Below are 19902 nucleotides of genomic sequence, written 5' to 3' on the forward strand. Positions count from 1 at the left end.
GTATCTCATACAAAATTCATAGAACCGTCTCGTTTTAGACATTTCAATAAAAGTATTGAATTTGTCTTGTTGTCAACTACTGTATTCTACGTGGACATTTCAAAGGTGTCTGTATTTCAATAAAATTATGTTTCAAATGATACGCTACGAACTGTTCTATAGAGGTACAACGGTTCGACAAAGTGAAATGAAGTTATCGACTATATTGATATGAATTGACGTTTTAACATTCAAATCATTTTGTACGCTCGAACGCCGCGCCGATTCTGACATGTCGGTAGTAACATTAAATAGTCGACAGTTTATATTATAATATTAAAATACTAAATATAGATTACAAAATGAACTTGCCTTTTTTAAGGAAGAAAAATCATCCAATGACTTTTCCCGCCCTGGGCGAGATGAGAGGGAGTGTCAGACACTTACTGACTAAAAACTACCCCGTTCCTACTCCCGCTTTTCAAGCCGGACCCCGGTGAACCCGTTAGATAGTCCACAGCTCCGGATCTATCATTAGCCCCTACTCAGCCCAGCCATTAGTCATTAAGAACATATATTTTTGAACTGTTACTGTTTTTTTCGACACAGGCGGTTAAAGAGTTAAATGATACAATAAATTTAGTCTCAGATGATAATAGTGACGCTAAAATGCTATGAAAGAACCAATATCAAGTTAATTACGATAAAAATTAAATAGAAATTTATACGATACCTCTAAGACTTAATTGTTCGATATAACTGTTATTTAATTTACGAATGGCAAAGAGGCATTTAGCTCACACAGTCGTTCTTCTGTGTGTGCATTCATGAAATTGGCATTAGATAGTCAATAGACACATTGTATATGTCGGGATCGAGGGTAGAATTGAAACACAGGCGTCCACCCTCGGCGCTCGACGGAGTCAAGAATTCATCGGCTGAGCGGCGTGTCGATCACTTCTCGTGCAGCAGCCGACCAGTGCGGTCGAATATTGAACCGTCGTGTGTTTCAACTGTATACCTAGTCTGTAACCTGTTAGTTTGATATTGTAACAGTTAATTATCTTTCATGTACTTTGTAACCATGTTTGCACTTTGAGAGTGACTGAGACCTCTGAGTTTGTTTCGGCATTTCTTCTCAGAGTAGTCGGTAGGAAATGCCGGCCCCATCAGTAGCTTAAGTAAAGTAACAGTGCAATGTACAGAATTAAACAATAGTTCCATATCGAAGACTTTATTATTTTACTGCTACCTTCGTCATAACGCCCACAAGTATTCCTGACATGAGTAGTGAGATTCTCCTTTCACCGACATATCGAAAGTGAGAGATCTCCTATCTCCGACATCAGAAGTGAGATGGACCCGGACGATTGAAGATGTTGAAATCATCGGAGCTGATTCATCGAGAACTACTTGCATTCGACCCCAACAAAGAAGACTGCGATGCAAGGCTCAGCTTGGAGTGCATTCAAATCCAACCCCAGCACAGCACATCGTCATCTGGTACACGAGCAACGGCGACAGCGGCAGCGGACCAGGGGACGCGGCGACGGCAGCGGACCAGGGAACGCGGCGACGGCAGCAGACCTGGGGACGCGGCGACAGCGGCAGCGGACCAGGGCGCGCGGTGGCAGCGGCAGCGGGCCAGGTGACGCAGCGTAAGCGCGGCGTATGGTGAGAAGCGTATTGATGTCTGCAGTTGGACACTGCCATCATCGGGAATATTCAGGTGACTTTGTTCCTTTTATTATGATTCTGATACCAAATGCTTTGTAGGATGAAAACGAGTCAGCGTTTCCAGTTTACAATTGTTGATTTTGCGATCAGAAGTATTATTTTACTTTTGTCGGGTAGTCATAATAAAAACTTAGTCGTGATGTTTTAGAACCGAGATCAGTTGAAGAGTCATTAGAATGGCGTCTTTTGGGTAATGTTATTCTGTGTTGTGTATTGTTAGGATACGTGATATCTCAAAATTAAATAATCTTTGATTTTGTTTAGTTGGAAATTTGATTTCCGCGATGTGAGGTAGATTTCAATATGCGCTTGCGGTGTAGCGTGGTACAGAACATTGAGAAGGTTAGTTCTTAACAAAGCAGGGTTAAAAGATGCTCACTTAGCGATTCGCGATTGAAGTTAGATGCGAATTGTCTTCTGAAGTCCTGGGCAAACTCATGATCGGTTTGCCGTGATCTAATTTTTGGGTTTAGTGTGTTATATTTAGTTTTAATTGTAGGTAGTAAGTCTAGGGAACAAAGATTCTGATTTATTTTACTGCACTGTGAATGCTTATCATTACAGTGCTTATCATTACAATGCTTATCATTACACTCGAGTCCATAACACAAGTCGTAGCTGACTTGAAGTGACTTGGGAGTCCTTGCGAGTGCCTATGATGTGGTAACCTTGAAGCAATCGATGTTGATTACTAATCATTTAATTATATTTTGATTGAGGGTACTTAGACGTAAGATATGTTTCCGAAGGTACATTTTAGTACTCTGATAGACTGTTAGGTAGTTATTCTAAATGTAGTCTGTCAAGTTTGGTTTTGCCTAGTAAAGAAAACCGCGGAGTAACGAGACGCGACATTTCATTTTGATATTGCATCTAATTTGAATAGTGTAGGTACATTGAAAATTATTTTAAAAGGTGTTACCGACATTTGTTACCTTTTTACCATTATGAGTATTGTAGTTGTAGCTGTGGGTAGACTGGTTGTTTAAGCGGTAGTTCGGCATTTTATTTTGATAGTGCATCTAAATTGAATAGTTTAAGTTAGGTAACCTTTTTACCATTATGAGTAATGTAAATGCCGAGAAATCTAAATTGAAATCTAAATTGATACAGTAGGTATACGATATTGTGACAAATAAGGATGAGGAGGATATCTGATCACCAGGTTCCTCGAGAATTTTGTGAAATGTAAGTGGTAGAATTTCCTGTACACATCGTTACTACTTGTACTCAACACTCATCATTCACACTCATGCCCTTAACACTCGACATTGTGAACCGCAATGGACCGCGCTCATGAAGAGCATGAGGCGATGGTCAGTGTACACACCAGACCGCACTCATGAGGAACATGAGGCGATGGCTCTATGCACACACTCACACTCGGACCGCACACATGAGAATCATGTGGTGATGGGTCTACACAAACTCGCATTGAGACCGCACCCGTGAAGAACATGGCTGTTGGGTCTTTACTCACAAGCACATACTCACACTTACATCATGTACACACACTCACGTACATGTAGGTACTTAAAAAAAATATGCCGACGAATTAAAGTTAAACTGACATAATTCAGATAAAGTAGTTCAAATAGCAGATACCTTAGAGGGTAGATTATTAGAGTAGTTGAAGGTAGTAGAACCTGTGTTTGAGTTTGCAAGGTGATCGTAGTTTAAAAGATGTTTGTTAATGAGGGTTTCAGTGGAAACCATGGAGTCTAGCAGAGACTCGGTGTTCCCATGTGGGGTTCACGTGAGAGAGAATAACTGTATGGTACTGAACTGTGCGTAGCCGTGATCACTTGTAAAGCTTGAATGCTTTGAGTTACTTGGTAGAATCATTATTTTGCGAGTAACTATGTTTGCGAGATATCAGTTTCACCGGTTTTGATATTGATTTGTTTCGATACATAGTGACGAGTTAAGTAACATTTTTAAGAGGATGATGGTTCAAGTTTTAGAAGGTCACGCATCAGCCGAGATTGGTTTTGATGAAGTTAATGAAGCTCGGTAGAAACTCGGGTAAGGGGACTCTAGAAGCCATTATGTGTTTGTGCTGTCTCTATTCGTTTGTTGTATGTTTGTGTCCGATCACCTCAGTAGCGGTCGCGTATTCGCAACCCGGTCACAAACGGAATCTCCGAGTGTCGCCTCGAGAGTCCGTTCGGTGCGCGGTACGAGTTTGGCTCTGACGGGGGTCGGCGGCTGTCTGTGTTCGGTATGTTTGTGTTCGATCACCTCAGTAGCGGTCACGTACTCGCAACCCGGTCATAAACGGAATCTCCGAGTGTCGCCTCGAGAGTCCGTTCGGTGCGCGATACGAGTTTGGCTCTGACGGGGGTCGGCGGTTGTATGTGTTCGTTTTGTGTCGGGGTCTGTAGAGGCCATGCGTGTGGTTGCCGGAGGGTGACCCACGGGAGATCCGAGGGATCTGATCCATGTGATGGATGTCAGCAATGTGATTGCTGGTCGGCTTGAGAGCCGGGGCACTGGGTGCATTGCTCGTGGACTCGAGTAAGGGCATGCCAGGGGCCATTGTTGGTAGTTGCGTGGTTACCAGGTGGTGACGCACGGAAGATCCATGTGATGGATGTCAGCAATGTGATTGCTGGTCGGCTTGAGAGCCGGGGCACTAGGTGACTTGCTCGTGGACTCGAGTAAGGGCATGCTAGGGGCCATGTGATGGAAGTCAGCAATGTGATTGCTGGTCGGCTAGAGAGCCGGGGCGCACTAGATGTCTTACTCGGGAGTTTCTAGAGTTGTACTGAGTAGTTTGTAATTTTTGTTGAAAAGAACGGCTGTGATGCGTGAGCCTAACAGTTTGATGCTTTTGTAATTGTGTGTGGAATGTGGTCAGGAATGACCGAGCTATATGATACTTTGCGTGTAATTTTCTGTCACAGATGAGCTGTCACACGAGGACGTGTGCAAGCAGGATGGCCGTGTCGGGATCGAGGGTAGAATTGAAACACAGGCGTCCACCCTCGGCGCTCGACGGAGTCAAGAATTCATCGGCTGAGCGGCGTGTCGATCACTTCTCGTGCAGCAGCCGACCAGTGCGGTCGAATATTGAACCGTCGTGTGTTTCAACTGTATACCTAGTCTGTAACCTGTTAGTTTGATATTGTAACAGTTAATTATCTTTCATGTACTTTGTAACCATGTTTGCACTTTGAGAGTGACTGAGACCTCTGAGTTTGTTTCGGCATTTCTTCTCAGAGTAGTCGGTAGGAAATGCCGGCCCCATCAGTAGCTTAAGTAAAGTAACAGTGCAATGTACAGAATTAAACAATAGTTCCATATCGAAGACTTTATTATTTTACTGCTACCTTCGTCATAACGCCCACAAGTATTCCTGACATGAGTAGTGAGATTCTCCTTTCACCGACATATCGAAAGTGAGAGATCTCCTATCTCCGACATATACCTATTCACATCTAACTCCAATTTATGTACAACCCGAACCAAGTCAGGTGTAAAGCCAGTTAATTATTTACACATACATTACAGACTCCATCAAGAGATTAATGTATTAAAATATGAAAATCCAGGCACAGATTCTGCTCAGACGAGTATTATATAAGACGACTGTAAAGCTTTTAATCCTGCACTCTTATTGTTTTATTTGAACTGAATGTATCGAGTATGACAATATTTAATTGCCTTCGCCTGTCGAATTATACGTATTAAGCGATTTGTCATTGAGTTTATTGATTTTGTATTGTAGCTGTATGAAATCTGGAGTTATTTAACTGGTATAATGTGTGTTAAAATGTATTATCTGCATTGAGATCGTTTTGCTTTAAGAAGTTTTTGTTTTCAATTTCTTTTTGGAAGTTAGGAATTCAAGGGTTGTTGTTCGGGAATGGGGATGGGGAAGATTGGGAAGGGGAGAATTGGGCCTCCGGTAACCTCACTCACACAACGAAACACAACGCAAGCGTTGTTTCACGTCGGTTTTCTGTGATGGAAGTCACTCTCTTGTTCAGGATGCTCCAAACCTGACCTTGTTCTTAAATCTCTGCGAGATGGACAAAATTCATGCGGCTACGCATCCAAAATGTACGTAACCAATGTAAACTGACCGTTGAATGTGTGTCAAAAACAAACAAAGCGGGACCATGATAAACTGGTTGTTATAACTTAACGAGTAGTCGGGTACATACGCCTAAGACACTCGCGATCGGTACAACCACGTAATTCTATTTTCCATCCTTCCTATATATGTGAACGACTCAAACCTTACTTCCTTTTTTTTAAATAACCTTTCCCCACACTAGGATTTACTCCTGTGTCATGGGTGCGTTTACAAACATATAAGTTCACATGCAAATGACACCCAGACCCGTAACAACAATATGTGGATCACACAAAGAGTCGCTCCGTGCGCGAACCCGCTACACGTTCCACGGCAGCCAGTTGCCAAGCCACCGCGCCAACCGTGCATTTATTACCAACGGCTCGGTTAATCAGTTTCTATCTGCCAGTGTACATAGAGCCCACAAATAGTGTACGTCGCTAAGCTAAATCTTCACCTCTTCGTATCTATATACGTTCTGCCAACTGCCAGTCGGTTTACGAATATTGTCACTCAATCTAATTGAAGGACGGTATGTTAGTTGTGATCCTAAAGCCTTGGGCACACAGTACGCGGGCGCGTCACCTGAATCGGTCATTACTAAGAGGTGGAAACTGTGATATGTTGTATGCATATTTCCCATTAAAAGTAGATACAGAAAAACGAGACGCGATATAGCCGGGAGGTAAATGATTATCTAGTAAATTATTAACAAGGAACACTATTTAAAAAAATATAGAATTACGCTGTTATTTTTTGACACAGAACTATATATTTAGAAACCCCCTCAAGACACATTTTGAAATCACAAAAAATTTGCATACTGGAAAAGTACTAGCAGCAGTTGACAAAAAAGCAATAGTTTGATATCTCGTCTTACATCTCTCATGCTGCCTAGAACCGGTTCACGTATCACGCCCTTGATGTGTACCAAAGCCTTAGTCCAGAACATGTCTACCCCAATTCTCCAATTATAGCTTTCTCAGGACCGGTGCCCTGTGACAAATTTGATCAGTCCACTGCCACTACACCTTGCTAAGTCCTTTTGGCTGCGTCGACCACTTCGGCTATCTATAGACCCACCCAGTTTTGGAATCGATCCTTCGTATAGACCTGTGTGACTTTAATTGGAAACCAAAACAAGACTATAAAATAATAGACACTCAAACTATACAGTTACACCAACATATAGATGGTTGGCAGCACATAACTGTGCGCTTTTCACCAAACTTTCTGCCTCGTACGGCAAAGCTATGGATTAAGCTGTCGTCCGTCGGCGGTAATTCCGAACCGATACGACCTTCAAACCTACAAGAAAGAGCGCATTCCTTTTTAAAAGGCCGGCAACGCACCTGTGTCTCCTCTGGTGTTGCGTATATGCATGGGCGGTGCTGATCGCTTATCATCAGGTGACGCGTCTGCTCATTTACCTCCTATTCCATTAAAAAAAACAAAAGAACAAGATCTCAATTCAAAATCTGTTAAGCATACATAGGACTTCTCCCAATCCTGTATTGAGAAAAACATATTCAATACGTAATGACTACTAACATACAGAGCAAGTTAGAACATAAATCCGAAAGCTTGGCAATAAACTAATGGAACTGTATCACTAAGCTTCAAATAACGCTGCTAATTAGTGCTTCCCGTTGCTGATAAATTCCATGACCCGGGAACAATTGATCTGTAAAATAGCCAGTGACAATGCATTGCCTGCTCCAGTATCCAATAAGGTAAATAAGTGCAACATTTGTTTCACGGAAATCGTTGCTGACTATATGAAAATGTGATAGATTGGTATGGATCTCTCTCGATATGAGAAAAGGATACCTGATTGCTTTTTTGGCTGTTTAATCTTTACTTTATTGTCGAATAAAGCTTTGAACGCTTCATTCTTTTTTTATAACGTTGTAACTCTAGTATTTTTCTCTTTATAGTGCGTTTACAAACATACTATATCACATACACATCACAGCCACACTCGAAACAACAATTTGTGGATCACACGAAGAGTTGCGCCGTGCGGGAATCGATCCTGCTACACGTTGAGTCCTGCCGGCTGCCCAGCCACTGCACCAACCATGCAGAAATTATTTTATGCTTGGTTGCCAAGAAGATTAAACATGTTTCATTGTAGTATTAAGTTTTAGTCTTATGTATGTGTAGAGCTTACAAAATAAAAAAATATAACCTTAATAGCATTGTTAAACTGTTACATCGATCGGGTGCAATATCGAGTTCCTAAACTAGATATTGCAATCCTAATGCTAATAATAAAATTATTAATAGGCAAAAGTGTTGTGCATCGTTGTTCTAGTAAAAAACAACATCAACTTTGCTTTAAATCCACACCTTGGATAATCCACTCTATGTATTTATTACAGGGCAGTTTCCCTGTACTAACGCTAGGCTACACCCGTCTAACACAGTTATTCACGAAAGCCAATTATTGCCACACAGTGCTGCCCGGCCTCCCGGTATCGGCTTCGATTCCCTGGCTAAGTTCAATGGGATTTATCTATCTATTCAAATTAGCTGTTAGAGGTGAGAGTATTAAATTGTATCCGTTGTTTGGTTTTAGGCTCATGCTCACGCTCTATTCCAAATTAGAAGGTGAAATATTACATTAACGGCAAAATGGTACCCGGTTGGTTCGATACCCGTGCAATGTGCATGGCAAATCATTATCATCATTAACAAAAGCCTATAAGTGGCAATTAATGATCAGAGGCCTCTTCTCACACAAAGAAGGTGTGAACAGTAATCATCATGCTTACTCAATACTTTCGGGTTGACAAAACCAAACTTTTAATTAGAAATTATACTCCACTATTATATTTTTCTTTACTGTTAGTCAGTGGTCTAAATAATCGTTACATATATCTTGAAAAAAGTCACATTGGTCCTTGTCGTTGGTAGGTTCCGAACCCACACTCTCATGCATAAGAAGCGTGCGTCTTAAACCCACTACGACACTTACATGATTACAACCTCATAAGACGCTTGGGTCCCAGTAGAGCTAGCGAGTATGTGCTCTTGGGTTCGATTTGAAAATTGGCTAAAGAAATATTCAGATTTTTCAATAAACTCCAATTCTTAGACATAGCCCACGGTCTGGTACTGTACACTATAGACGCACCCCATTATTTGAGGCTCATAACATAACTAGGAAAAAAGGGTACACTTATATATTTGATACTTTATGTATTAATATCTCTATGTATATAAAGGCGGAATGTTATAGTGTTGTGATGGTTCTTACAGATTATGAAATGATTACCATTTCCATTAGTCCATAGGTACTGTTGCGTGCTGCGCTGTTTCATCCATTTGCGTCGGTACATGTAAAGCTCTTGATCCTGTGGCTGAATTCTCCGGTCAAATCAGATTACCGCTCTATCTATACAATGTGTTATTGAATTTGGAATTTCGAAATGTGCATTCTATTATGTTTGTTTGGTAATTATCTCACCTTATGTTGCATGGAACTGATAATATAACTGGTTGTAACTAATTAACCGCCGTTCTCAGAGTCATTTAATGATTACTTAACATAGTCATTAGCGATTGTTTTCGATACAAAATCATTAGTTTACAGGAATAGTTTAAGTAAATGTCTCTGAGTGCGGCAGTAAGTTTTTTTTAGCTTTTTTGTTTTAGTTTATTTTTTAGTTGTGTTTTTGTGGTTTACTTGTCATTTAAGTTCTTATTTTATTACTATTTTAAGTGTTGTGTTTTATACTTGTATCATAGCATTACGTATTTACTACAAATAATGATATGATTCCCCCAAATCCCCAAATCCCCAATATTACACCAATCTCCAAAACCTCAATCTCAAAAACCCCAATCTCAAAAACCTCAATCCTAAGTTGTGAGCATCTAATAGCGGCGCTGATTGCTTACCATCAAGTGATCCACATGCTCATTAGCCGAACCAGCCCATGAACATTGTACTTACCATTGATGTATTGATTGACTCAGCTCAATACATCAAGCGTTATGCGATACCAGTATACCTGTTGTTTTATTTTGTCTGACGCCATGTACCGTTGCCATGGCAACAAGCACGTAGCGGACGATAGTGCATTGAGCTGGCTGCCCCCTCTCTCCCCTCATACCCGATGTCTCACGCTGATTTCATGCAACGCCGCGTCGCGTTGTCCGTTCGACTATTTCATAATCATTATTTCAGTTTGATGTTTTGTTTGTCTATTTACTTAAATTGAGTACTTCGTACAGATAATATAATTTTAGATTTAGTTAAAGGAATGTTAGACTATTCTTAATGAATATTTGGATCCAGAATTAGAATAAATCCTGTTTATACATATATGGAGTAATATCTCAACTAACTTGTGCACTTCGTCCTGCAGGCAAATAGTGGCGTGACTTTTAGCTATTGACAAATTATTAAAAAAAACAACTAGTTTTAAATATCACACATTTATTCATTGGTTACATTTATATACAAAGTTATGTTTAAGTAAAATATTATACAAACAAAAATCGAACTTAGCATATTACTTTGAGTCGCACTTAAATAATTTACCGTTTCTACAATAAATAATTATTTATTTAACATGGTTTAGCAAACATTTAAACAATCACTCTATAAAATATTATTGCAAAATGTAAAGCATTAATTATTTAAACATCACGAAACCAAACAATACCTACCTAATTATAGTTACATTTAAAATATTTGATTGAATATCAATTATGCTGTTTCTATATTCACTGACAGTTGCTGATATGTGCATGTCAGCAAATATCAGCGAGATTGACAGCTAAAATAAAACAAAGGTTTCATTTATGCACAAAACAGTTGTACATTATAATTCGTTAGTAATTTTTTTATATGATATTATACGCCTTTGGCCACTATCTCACCTGAAGATAAGCGAAAATATGTACAATGATAGAACACGCACGCTCATAACCAACATATTCACTCGGGGCTTGAGTACCCTTTAAAAACCATTTTGATTACCAGACCAGATTCTGACAAAGAATTCCACTCCTTAACAGTTCTAATAATGAATATTGAAGCGAAACACTGCCACTGCCAAAACAGTGTGACTTACTTTTACATTAACATGATTGACAAGTATTTTACAACCAACCCGCATTGAGCAAGCGTGGTGATTAATACTCAAACCTTTTCCGTGTGAGAAGAGGCATTTGGTCAGCAGTGACCACTTATAGGCTGTCGATGTGATTAAACAACCAATCAGAGGGCTAAATGCGGTAAAATTTCGATCGCGATAACATAAATAAAACTAATCCTAGGTCCCTAAAATACACCATTTTGTTTATTAAACATTCATTTTGTTTTGAATCGACCCCTGATGTATGTTTATTTTATGAATTTATTTGTTAGCTGGACATGTGAGACGTCACGGGCGTGCGTGCCGGGCGGCTGGGCAGGAGGCTTGGGGCTGCTGCACGGCGTCCGGCTGCTACACCTGTTGTAAACATAACATATACACGTTATATTACCTGTATGATATATATATATGTGTGTTCGTGTGGGTATGGTGTCTGTTGAACTACAGATAAGTACTTATATCTTTGAATGTGTGTTTGTTGACTTTCATGAGTAGGCTATTGATCCAATTTAAATAAATAATATAAATATAGATTAAGATTGCCTCAGTGGCCTAGTGGTTGGAAGTGCGACTGCCGGGCAAGGGGTCTCGGGTTCGATTCCCGGGTCTGACGAAGGATTGCTGGGCTTTTTTCGGTTTTTTGAAAATTTTTCATTAGTAGCACGGAGTCTGGAAATGTGCCCGGTATATGGCAATAGGCTCACCACCTATTACATGGGACTTACAACAGAAATTGTGAAAAGTGGGTGTACACAGTGGCATTACGTGTCATAATGTGCACCTCTGCCTACCCCTTCGGGGATTAAAGGCGTGACGATATGTATGTATGTATGTAGATTTATAAATTCTCGCTAGTAGCATAGAATCTGGAATAAAATCCCGTGTATGTCAATAAGTTCTTAAATACATGAGACATATAGAATAATGGATGAAAATGTGTAATTATTTTTTTATGGAAACGCAAACGAGCAGGCGCATCGCCTGATGGTAAGCGATCAGGCCACCCATAGACACCCGCAACACCAGAGGAGTTACAAGTGCGTTGCCGGCCTTTTGCATAACGTGTATGTGCACATCTACGTCATAGATGCCATACGCCTGTTGCCATAATGTTTTGTATTATGTGCCTTCTATTTCGGGGATTGAAAGACGGCCCATTCAATTTGCAACTATCCAATAAGTGAACATACTAATACCGGTTCAGATACAACTATGTCTAACATTTCCCTTTGCATGGTACACACATGGAGTGCACAGCAATTCAATTTTCCATGTTAAACTGTTCCCTGCACCGAATTGTGAACATTTCTACCTGTCATTTATACTGCAGAGTGGAAGGTAGCTGTCGATCGTACCATAATTGAAATATTGACGTTTCCCATGAATCGCCTCTTGAATATAATTGGTATTTTGACTTGATTTTGATTGAATACTTGTTTTTAAAGATCAACAGGGATAACCATCGCAGTTATATGCGAAGAAGGGTTATAATAAGTCCCAATGGGTCTAATAATAAACTTGATTGGTTGGTCAAGTTAGAAGCAAATAATTGTAAATTGCACAATAGGAAGGATAGGTTAAAAATTAACTATTACAACTTTTCAATACAATAAAATATTCAAAAATAATCACACGCTCATTCTGAATTTTGATGAACTACTGAATTTTCGATTTTTTCTAGCTAAATTTCTAGAAATAAGTCTGCTATTTGACGTCAAAAACTTATGACGTCATAATAGAGTATTTCATACAAAGTTCATAGAAAATATAGTTTTTGACGTTTCGAAAAAAGTATTGAATTTGACTAGTAGGAAACATGCCTATTGTATATAAATACACTTGAAACGTTATTTGGATCTCTTAAATGTCCATATGTGATAAAAAAAAAATCATCAAAATAGAGAATTCTATGAGCTATACTTTCTGCATCTAGACTTTGAAGGTCACTACACAATTCCAGACTCCGTACTACAACTGAGAAATTTTCGAAAAACTGATAAAAGCCCAGTCTTGCTTTGTCCGGCCCGGGAATCGAACTCGAGCCCCCTTGCCGCCAATCGCACTTGCGACCAACGAGGTAGTCCGTTAAGTTCTGATTTAAGATTAAGATTATTTTAAGTAGTTCTATCGATTCTTAAGCTCTACTGACCTTACATAATAATGGCATAGATATTTAACTTTGTTTAAATATAATAAAGCCTATAAGAGCCATGAGGGAATCAAGCCCAAGACCTTCTTTTGCTACTTAATAATAACCCAGAGTGTGACATTAAACTTTGAGCCACGCGGGAATCAAACCCGAGACTTTCTAATCGACCTTCAAAGCCTTCGTTATTAATATCCAGTGGTGACGTTAATACTATATCATATATAATTAGTTTATATAAGATATTATAAGTTTTCATCGCCAACGCGCATTGAGCAAGCGTGGTGATTAATACTCAAAATTTCTCCGTGTGAGATGAGGCATTTGGTCAACAGTGGCTATTTTTAGGCTTTTGGTGTAATGTGATGTGATAAGATTTTATGCGAAAACATACATAGATATAGTCATAAGTCACAATTACATATAGTTACTTACCTAAATACTTCTTTGTCTTTATGTCATGCTGAGGCTTGAGCAGCTTGATGCACGATAGACAAGACATTCACGTCCATGGTCTCGCGGTTTACCGGATCGACCTAAGTTGAAATATTATAATTATATTATAATCATAATCATAATCATAATCATAATCATTTATTCATTTAACAAAGTGCACACTAAAATACAAAATTATTTCTTAAAATCTAAACATATGTGCTGACATTATAATTGCCTGAACTAGGTTGAACCTGTGTCTCAGGCGGAAAAAGAGCTTATATGATAATTTGACAATATAAATTAACAATCTAATATACTAATAATTAAAGAACTAACATCCATTAAAATACATATTTTTGCTTATACCTAATACCTACATTATTTATTATTGTTTGCATCTGCAGTTTTATTTGCACACTGTAAGTAGGTTATCCGTGCGGTCATAAGACAGACTTTGCAGATAATTAAAAACACTTTTTCTGCATTTAAAGTAGTTTAGGCTATGAATACTTAGTTCACTATTTAGTTTATTATACAGAAATGGGCCTAAAAATCTAAAGAATCTATTCGTATACATATATTTAGAGGTGGAGTTTGAACTGCAAACTATATCTTTACGTCTTTTGTTAGTAATGTTAGAATTATTGTAGGAAAGCTGAGAGTGTTGTTTTAGTATTACGTGCAAGATAAATAATTGCCTTACAGTTAAAACATTGCAGGATTTATATAACTGATCTGTGGGAAAGAGGAAAGGATGGAAGTGGGCTACTTTTAAAATTGCTCTCTGGGCTCGTTCGAGGGGAAGCATTGTAGTTTTTGGTGCTCCTCCCCAAGAAGTAATACAATATGTAAGGATGGACTGACAGAGGGCCAGATAAATTTGCGTTATTAGCTTAGGGTCTGCGATTGTGCGTAGTTTTTTAAATACAAACATTAATTTCCGTACTCTAGACACCAAGCTCTCGATGTGTTGTTTAAAGGAAAGAGTATCGTCAATTATAATACCCAGGTATTTAATGTTATTTGTTTTAAGGACTTTAGGACAATGACATGAGTTGATTAAAGGATTACTACATTGATGTGCGTATAGATGGGTGTTAGTATTTTTATTTTGACTTTTGCGCATGGAAAAGTGTATAAATTTCGTTTTATCAACATTTAGGGTTAGTAGATTGCTTTTGAGCCAGTTAGTGACAACATTAAAACCTTTTTGTGCGCTCTTGTAGAGTTCATCAGTAGTTTTCGCAGTAAAAATTAGCGCTGTGTCGTCGGCGTATGAAATTATTTTGCCGTTTTCTATATCTAGATTACATAGGTCATTTATGTAGATAAGGAATAGGGTAGCGGCCAAGATGCTGCCTTGAGGCACACCAAAAGCATGGTTTTTCAGGTTATCACTTATGGTCGTATCGATTCTAACGCATTGATGGCGATTATTTAAGTAATCTGCTATTAGTTTTAGCTGTGTGCCTCTTATTCCTACAGCCTCTAGTTTGTGTAAAAGCAAGGGAATTGATACAGTATCAAAAGCTTTGGCTAGGTCAATGAAGATTGCTAAGCTTTGGTTCCCCTTGCCGAGTTCTTCTGTGACGTAGTCGGTCAGGGTATGTACCGCATTTGCCGTAGATAATTTCGATCTAAATCCGAATTGCATAGGCGATAGTAGGCCGTGTTTTTCCAGGTAGTTGACTAGTCTAGTGTTAATGATTTTTTCTAGTACTTTGGATATCGAAGGAAGTATTGATATCGGTCTATAATTACTTATTAGATCTTTGTTTCCTGATTTGAAAATAGGAATTACTACTGCCTTTTTCAGAAATTCAGGAAATACGCCATTTGAGAGGCATAGACGAAATATATACGTCAACGGAGGCACCAGAATATGCTTGAACCGTTTTAGTATTTTATTGCTTATGTTATCCCAGCCAACTGCACTATCATCTTTCAGTCCTGAAATAATTCGCGTGATTTCGTAAGTATCGGGGTCAAGCATAACAAAAGATTTTACACTCACATGTTGAATGCTTGGTGATTGTATGGCTGTTGACTGGGGGATCTGTTCGGCAAGGGTTTTTCCTACGTTTACAAAAAAGTTATTTACATTGTTAGCTGACAAAAGCGGTGAAGAATCATTAGACAGTAAACTTGAGATTGATTCATGCTGTTTTGATAAATAGGTGACGTTTTTTATGTGTTTCCATAATGATTTGGTATTGTTACCTGCTTTCTGCAATTCATCCTTATCATAGTTAGTTTTTAGTCGTTTTAAGAGGTTGTTGCAAAAATTACGATATCTCTTATATGTTATTTGGAGTATCAAGTTATCAGGTGATCGCTTTGTTCTTTGATGAAGTTTGTCCCTGTGTCTAATACAACGGATGAGGCCGGGTGTGATCCAAGGTTTGATATTATGCATTTTTTTATTGTTTGTCATAATAGTTGTATTGTGTAATATTGCTTGCTGGACATTTTTTATTAAGTATGATAAAGATGCATTTGCGTCCACAGTATTATATATTGGACTAAAATCAATGTTGCGTAAATCATTTTCAAGTTTGTTTATGTTTAATTTGGACTTTGTCTGTGTTCGATTTGGCTTAGGCGGCATTAAATCTAGTGTTAGTAGGACAGCATGATGATCGGTAATCGTTGAATTAGTCACAAGTGTTATGTAATATAAACTAGATTTTATCATCATATGATCTAAGCAAGAACCACTCTGATGTGTGGGCAGTGTATGAGCAGGTAGGAACCCTAGATATGAGCAAAGGTTGAGGTAATTTTGTGTTCCTGCATCACAGTTATTAGAGCCTATGTTTATATTTAGATCACCGGTTAGTATAATGTTTTTGAAAGGAGTTAATGCTTCACAAGTCTGGTTTAAGGAATAGAGGAAGGGATCCAGGTTTCTAAAGGAAGGGGATCTATAGATAGCTAATATTGCTGTAGTATTGCCTATTTTTATAACTAAGCAGTTACATTCTTCTAGGTCTGGTTCTTCGACAGTGATCTGTAATGAGTCCTTGGCATAGACTACGACGCCGTCGTTTTGATTGTAACTTTTTTTACTACAGTAGGAGTGATATCCGGGAATAAGAGGGAGATTTCCATTGCTGTTTGATAACCAGCATTCTGTTAGCACTATTATATCACATGTCAGGTTAAGTCTATGCATGAAAATATTGAAGCTGTCTATATTCTTATATATACTACGAATATTTTGGGTTAGTACTGTTAATGAGTTTTGAAAGTCAGACAGATGTTGTTTGCAGTCTTCAACATCGCATGCTTTGGTCACAGGTGAGAAACTATTATCTATTTGCGTAATTAAATTGATATCCATATTATAATAATAACTAGTTGAGAATTAGTTCCTAAGTAATGAAATATTATGTGACGCTCTTAGGCGCCTTCATAATCGATCGAGTTTATGTACCTGAATTCAGCAGCTATCCTAGCCGGGCAATCAATATCTCCGGTTTTATGGTTACCTGGTTTTTGAAGCGCAGGCACGTGGCACATTTTGGAGAGTCATTTTTCTTGGTGCATTCCTTGATTGAATGTCCCTCTTCACTACAGTGTCCGCAAACCGGGGCAGTGTTTTTGCATGATTTAGCCGCGTGACCGTACTGTTGACAGTTGTAACATCTAGTTACTAAAGTGAAGTCTCTCACCGGGCAGGACGTCCAGTTTATAAAAACTCGATCTTGGGTGATGAGGGCTTTTCGTATGACGGCTGATACTTCTAAGATCAAGTTATGGTGGTCTGAATCTCTCCTGCCAGATTTGTGGCTCAGCTTTATTGAGGACAGAAATGTATCTCGAGTCATAGATGGGACTTTATCGACCATGTTTTGTTCAAAGATGCAGCTGTAGACCTCACTTTCTGCCATTGATGAGGGAACTCCTATTATTATTATGCGGGGCTTCCGTTTCTGTGGTTCGTCGACGGTGAGCCCTGAGTTTGCATGCTGGACAGTTTGTTTCAATTTTTCGAGGTCATCCTTGGTCTCAGTGCTGATAATCACGCCGCCATTTCGGACTTTACGGACTCCTCGGACTTTCAACTTCATTTCCTCAGGGCACACGATTTTTTGGACCAGGTTTCTCGTTTCATCGCTCGTCTTTGAGTTATCACTCGGGTATATCGCCACTGCACTATGTTGAACTGGACGAACGAAGCTGTTGGACCCTTTCTTCACCATATCAGCAAAGGAAGTGCTTTCAGAAATTGGCTTCGTACAGGACTCTTTTATTACAGTCTTGATTTCTGTAGCTAGTTTTTCTGTCAGGTCTTGTTTTTCGTTCAGGGCTTGGAGGTAGTAATGTGTTTGTACGGCCTTTTGTTTTAAGGACTGGTACTGCACGGCTAGTTGCGCTACGTTATGTCCCACTTTTCGACAGAGGTTACTTACTCTCAATTTTTGTTCTGAGTTAAGCTTGCCTTCGGTAGTAATAGAGCAGACCTCGTTTAGGCTTTGTTCGATGGACCCCATCCAGTTTTGTAATTCGGGCGTTGAGATGGTCTCCATTTTCTCTATTGGCTCTCGGCTGGGGGTTTGGGCTAGTGGTTGTGGTGTCGGTGGTGGAGAGCGGCGCGTTAGCCCGCTTCGGTTGAAGGGGCTGCTATCCATCTAGATTTTGTGTAAAATCACCACTTGTCCATTCTTTGAAGTTCACTCAAATAAACACTTAAACAATTAGTTAATATTATATGTAGAAGGTATAAGTATGCTTAGTCACTAAAGTAGGTCACAATTAAAAATTGTCAATTTATATAAATTATTTACGTTAACGAGCACGACTGCATGCGTCTGCGTTGTCCAATATTGTTTTGACAACGCAGACGCATGTGTGACGTTATGACAGGATTATAATAATAAGTCGAGTATATTGAGTCAAATTAGTTTTTTGAGGACTGCAATGAGAAAAGATAACTGTAAGGTACCACAGTGGGTGATGTGTACATAACTGCTAATAAAAATTATCCATTTGATTCGGAATGCCCAATTTTAAGTTATTTATATTATTTTATATCTAAGTTTTGCGTACGTATATTGCATACATACATATTACAAGTTATTGGAGTAAGCAGAGATTATGGAACACTAAGCACCACCTCTTTCGCTATTTTGATACTTGCTTAAAGGAATGGGAATAATTAGTAATATATTTACATGATAACGTTTTTTGAAATATATTTACTAGTTAAGATAACAGAACTTCACCGAATCGATTAATCGATGGGATGTCGAAGTAAGCGCCGCTGCTGCCTCGTTGTGGGAAGCACGATAACCCAGCAAGGGTTGCAGGTTGAGCCACCGCTAGCCGCCGCCGGTCACCATTAGCTACACACAAACACATAGAATATGTTATCAATTTATATTGATATTATAAAGAAAAAAGAATAATTTATTTTTTATAATGACTATCGTGGGTATCTATCTAAATTAACTAAACACAATGGCTTATTCAAGTAAATACATTTAGAAAAGCTCTACTAGTTTCAAGTCCCAGAGGGACTCGGCGTGCGGCGTGCGCAGACGCGGCGTCATCGCGCCTAACAGCTTACGTGAGTAAACCATTATTTTTAGTTAATTGATTATTTGTTTTTATTGCATAGGCTCTGAAATCAAGATCAAGATGAAGACTAGCTCGGAATAAATCTAACTTCCTTGCCGGTGAAGACGTGGGCTTAACTTTGGTTTAACCTTGGCCACGGCATTTTACGGTGGCTTGAGTCATACTTGGTGAATTTTTGTAATTCGAAATTCTTAATAAAACTGTTGTTGCAAAGTATTACTCGTTCATGACACTCTGCATGTACCGTATATAATAACAATATATAATAACAATGCATCAAAAAATTAAAACAAATAATGAATGCAATAGAATTTACCTGTCGTAGCCGTTCGTAGCAATTCCGTAGCAATGCGTAGTAGCAGCGTAGCGTGTGCTACGAACCACGAAGTTGTAGCTGACTAACTGCTGAGCTTTGCAACTCTTGTTAATATAGGAAGGACGAAAGGCGAATGATTTGAAAACAATAATTATTACTAACTATGAATTACTAATGATGATGACACTGTCAATTGAAAAAAATGCTGTACTTACGTATTTTAAGGTAATTATGAGGTTAAGCACTAATATATGGTAAAGATTATGGTAAGCATAAAGTGCAAAGCACCCTCTAATGTAGGAAGGTCCCATAGTCCAGCAGTGGACTGTCACGGACCGTTGCTAACGACGATGATGATCATAAAGCAAGTACAAAGAAGAGATGCCATTGTGCACTGTGACACTAAAATATGGCCCTGTCCAATGATGTTATAAGTAAAAAGGTGTAGAATAGAATATAAACGCTCAGAAAGTGACACATTAATATGTGGACAATTGTAATTGGCAATGTT

General features: G+C 38.8%; 1 protein-coding gene and 1 long non-coding RNA gene across 2 annotated transcripts; one reads left to right on the forward strand and one right to left on the reverse strand.

Annotated features, from left to right (window-relative positions):
* Positions 1 to 2828: 2828 nt before the first annotated feature.
* Positions 2829 to 5021, forward strand: LOC126912341 (uncharacterized). The gene is made up of 2 exons (XR_007706973.1): positions 2829 to 4212; positions 4356 to 5021. It is a non-coding gene; the product is annotated as an uncharacterized LOC126912341 (long non-coding RNA).
* An 11647-nt stretch (positions 5022 to 16668) lies between these two features.
* Positions 16669 to 18335, reverse strand: LOC118267009 (uncharacterized). The gene has a single exon (XM_035580729.2). The coding sequence runs from the start codon at positions 18124 to 18126 to the stop codon at positions 16942 to 16944; it is 1185 nt and encodes a 394-aa protein (XP_035436622.2). The 5' UTR covers positions 18127 to 18335; the 3' UTR covers positions 16669 to 16941.
* Between the last annotated feature and the right edge of the window lie 1567 nt (positions 18336 to 19902).

This window comes from Spodoptera frugiperda, chromosome 25 (assembly GCF_023101765.2).
Source record: "Spodoptera frugiperda isolate SF20-4 chromosome 25, AGI-APGP_CSIRO_Sfru_2.0, whole genome shotgun sequence".
Lineage (NCBI taxonomy): Eukaryota > Metazoa > Arthropoda > Insecta > Lepidoptera > Noctuidae > Spodoptera > Spodoptera frugiperda.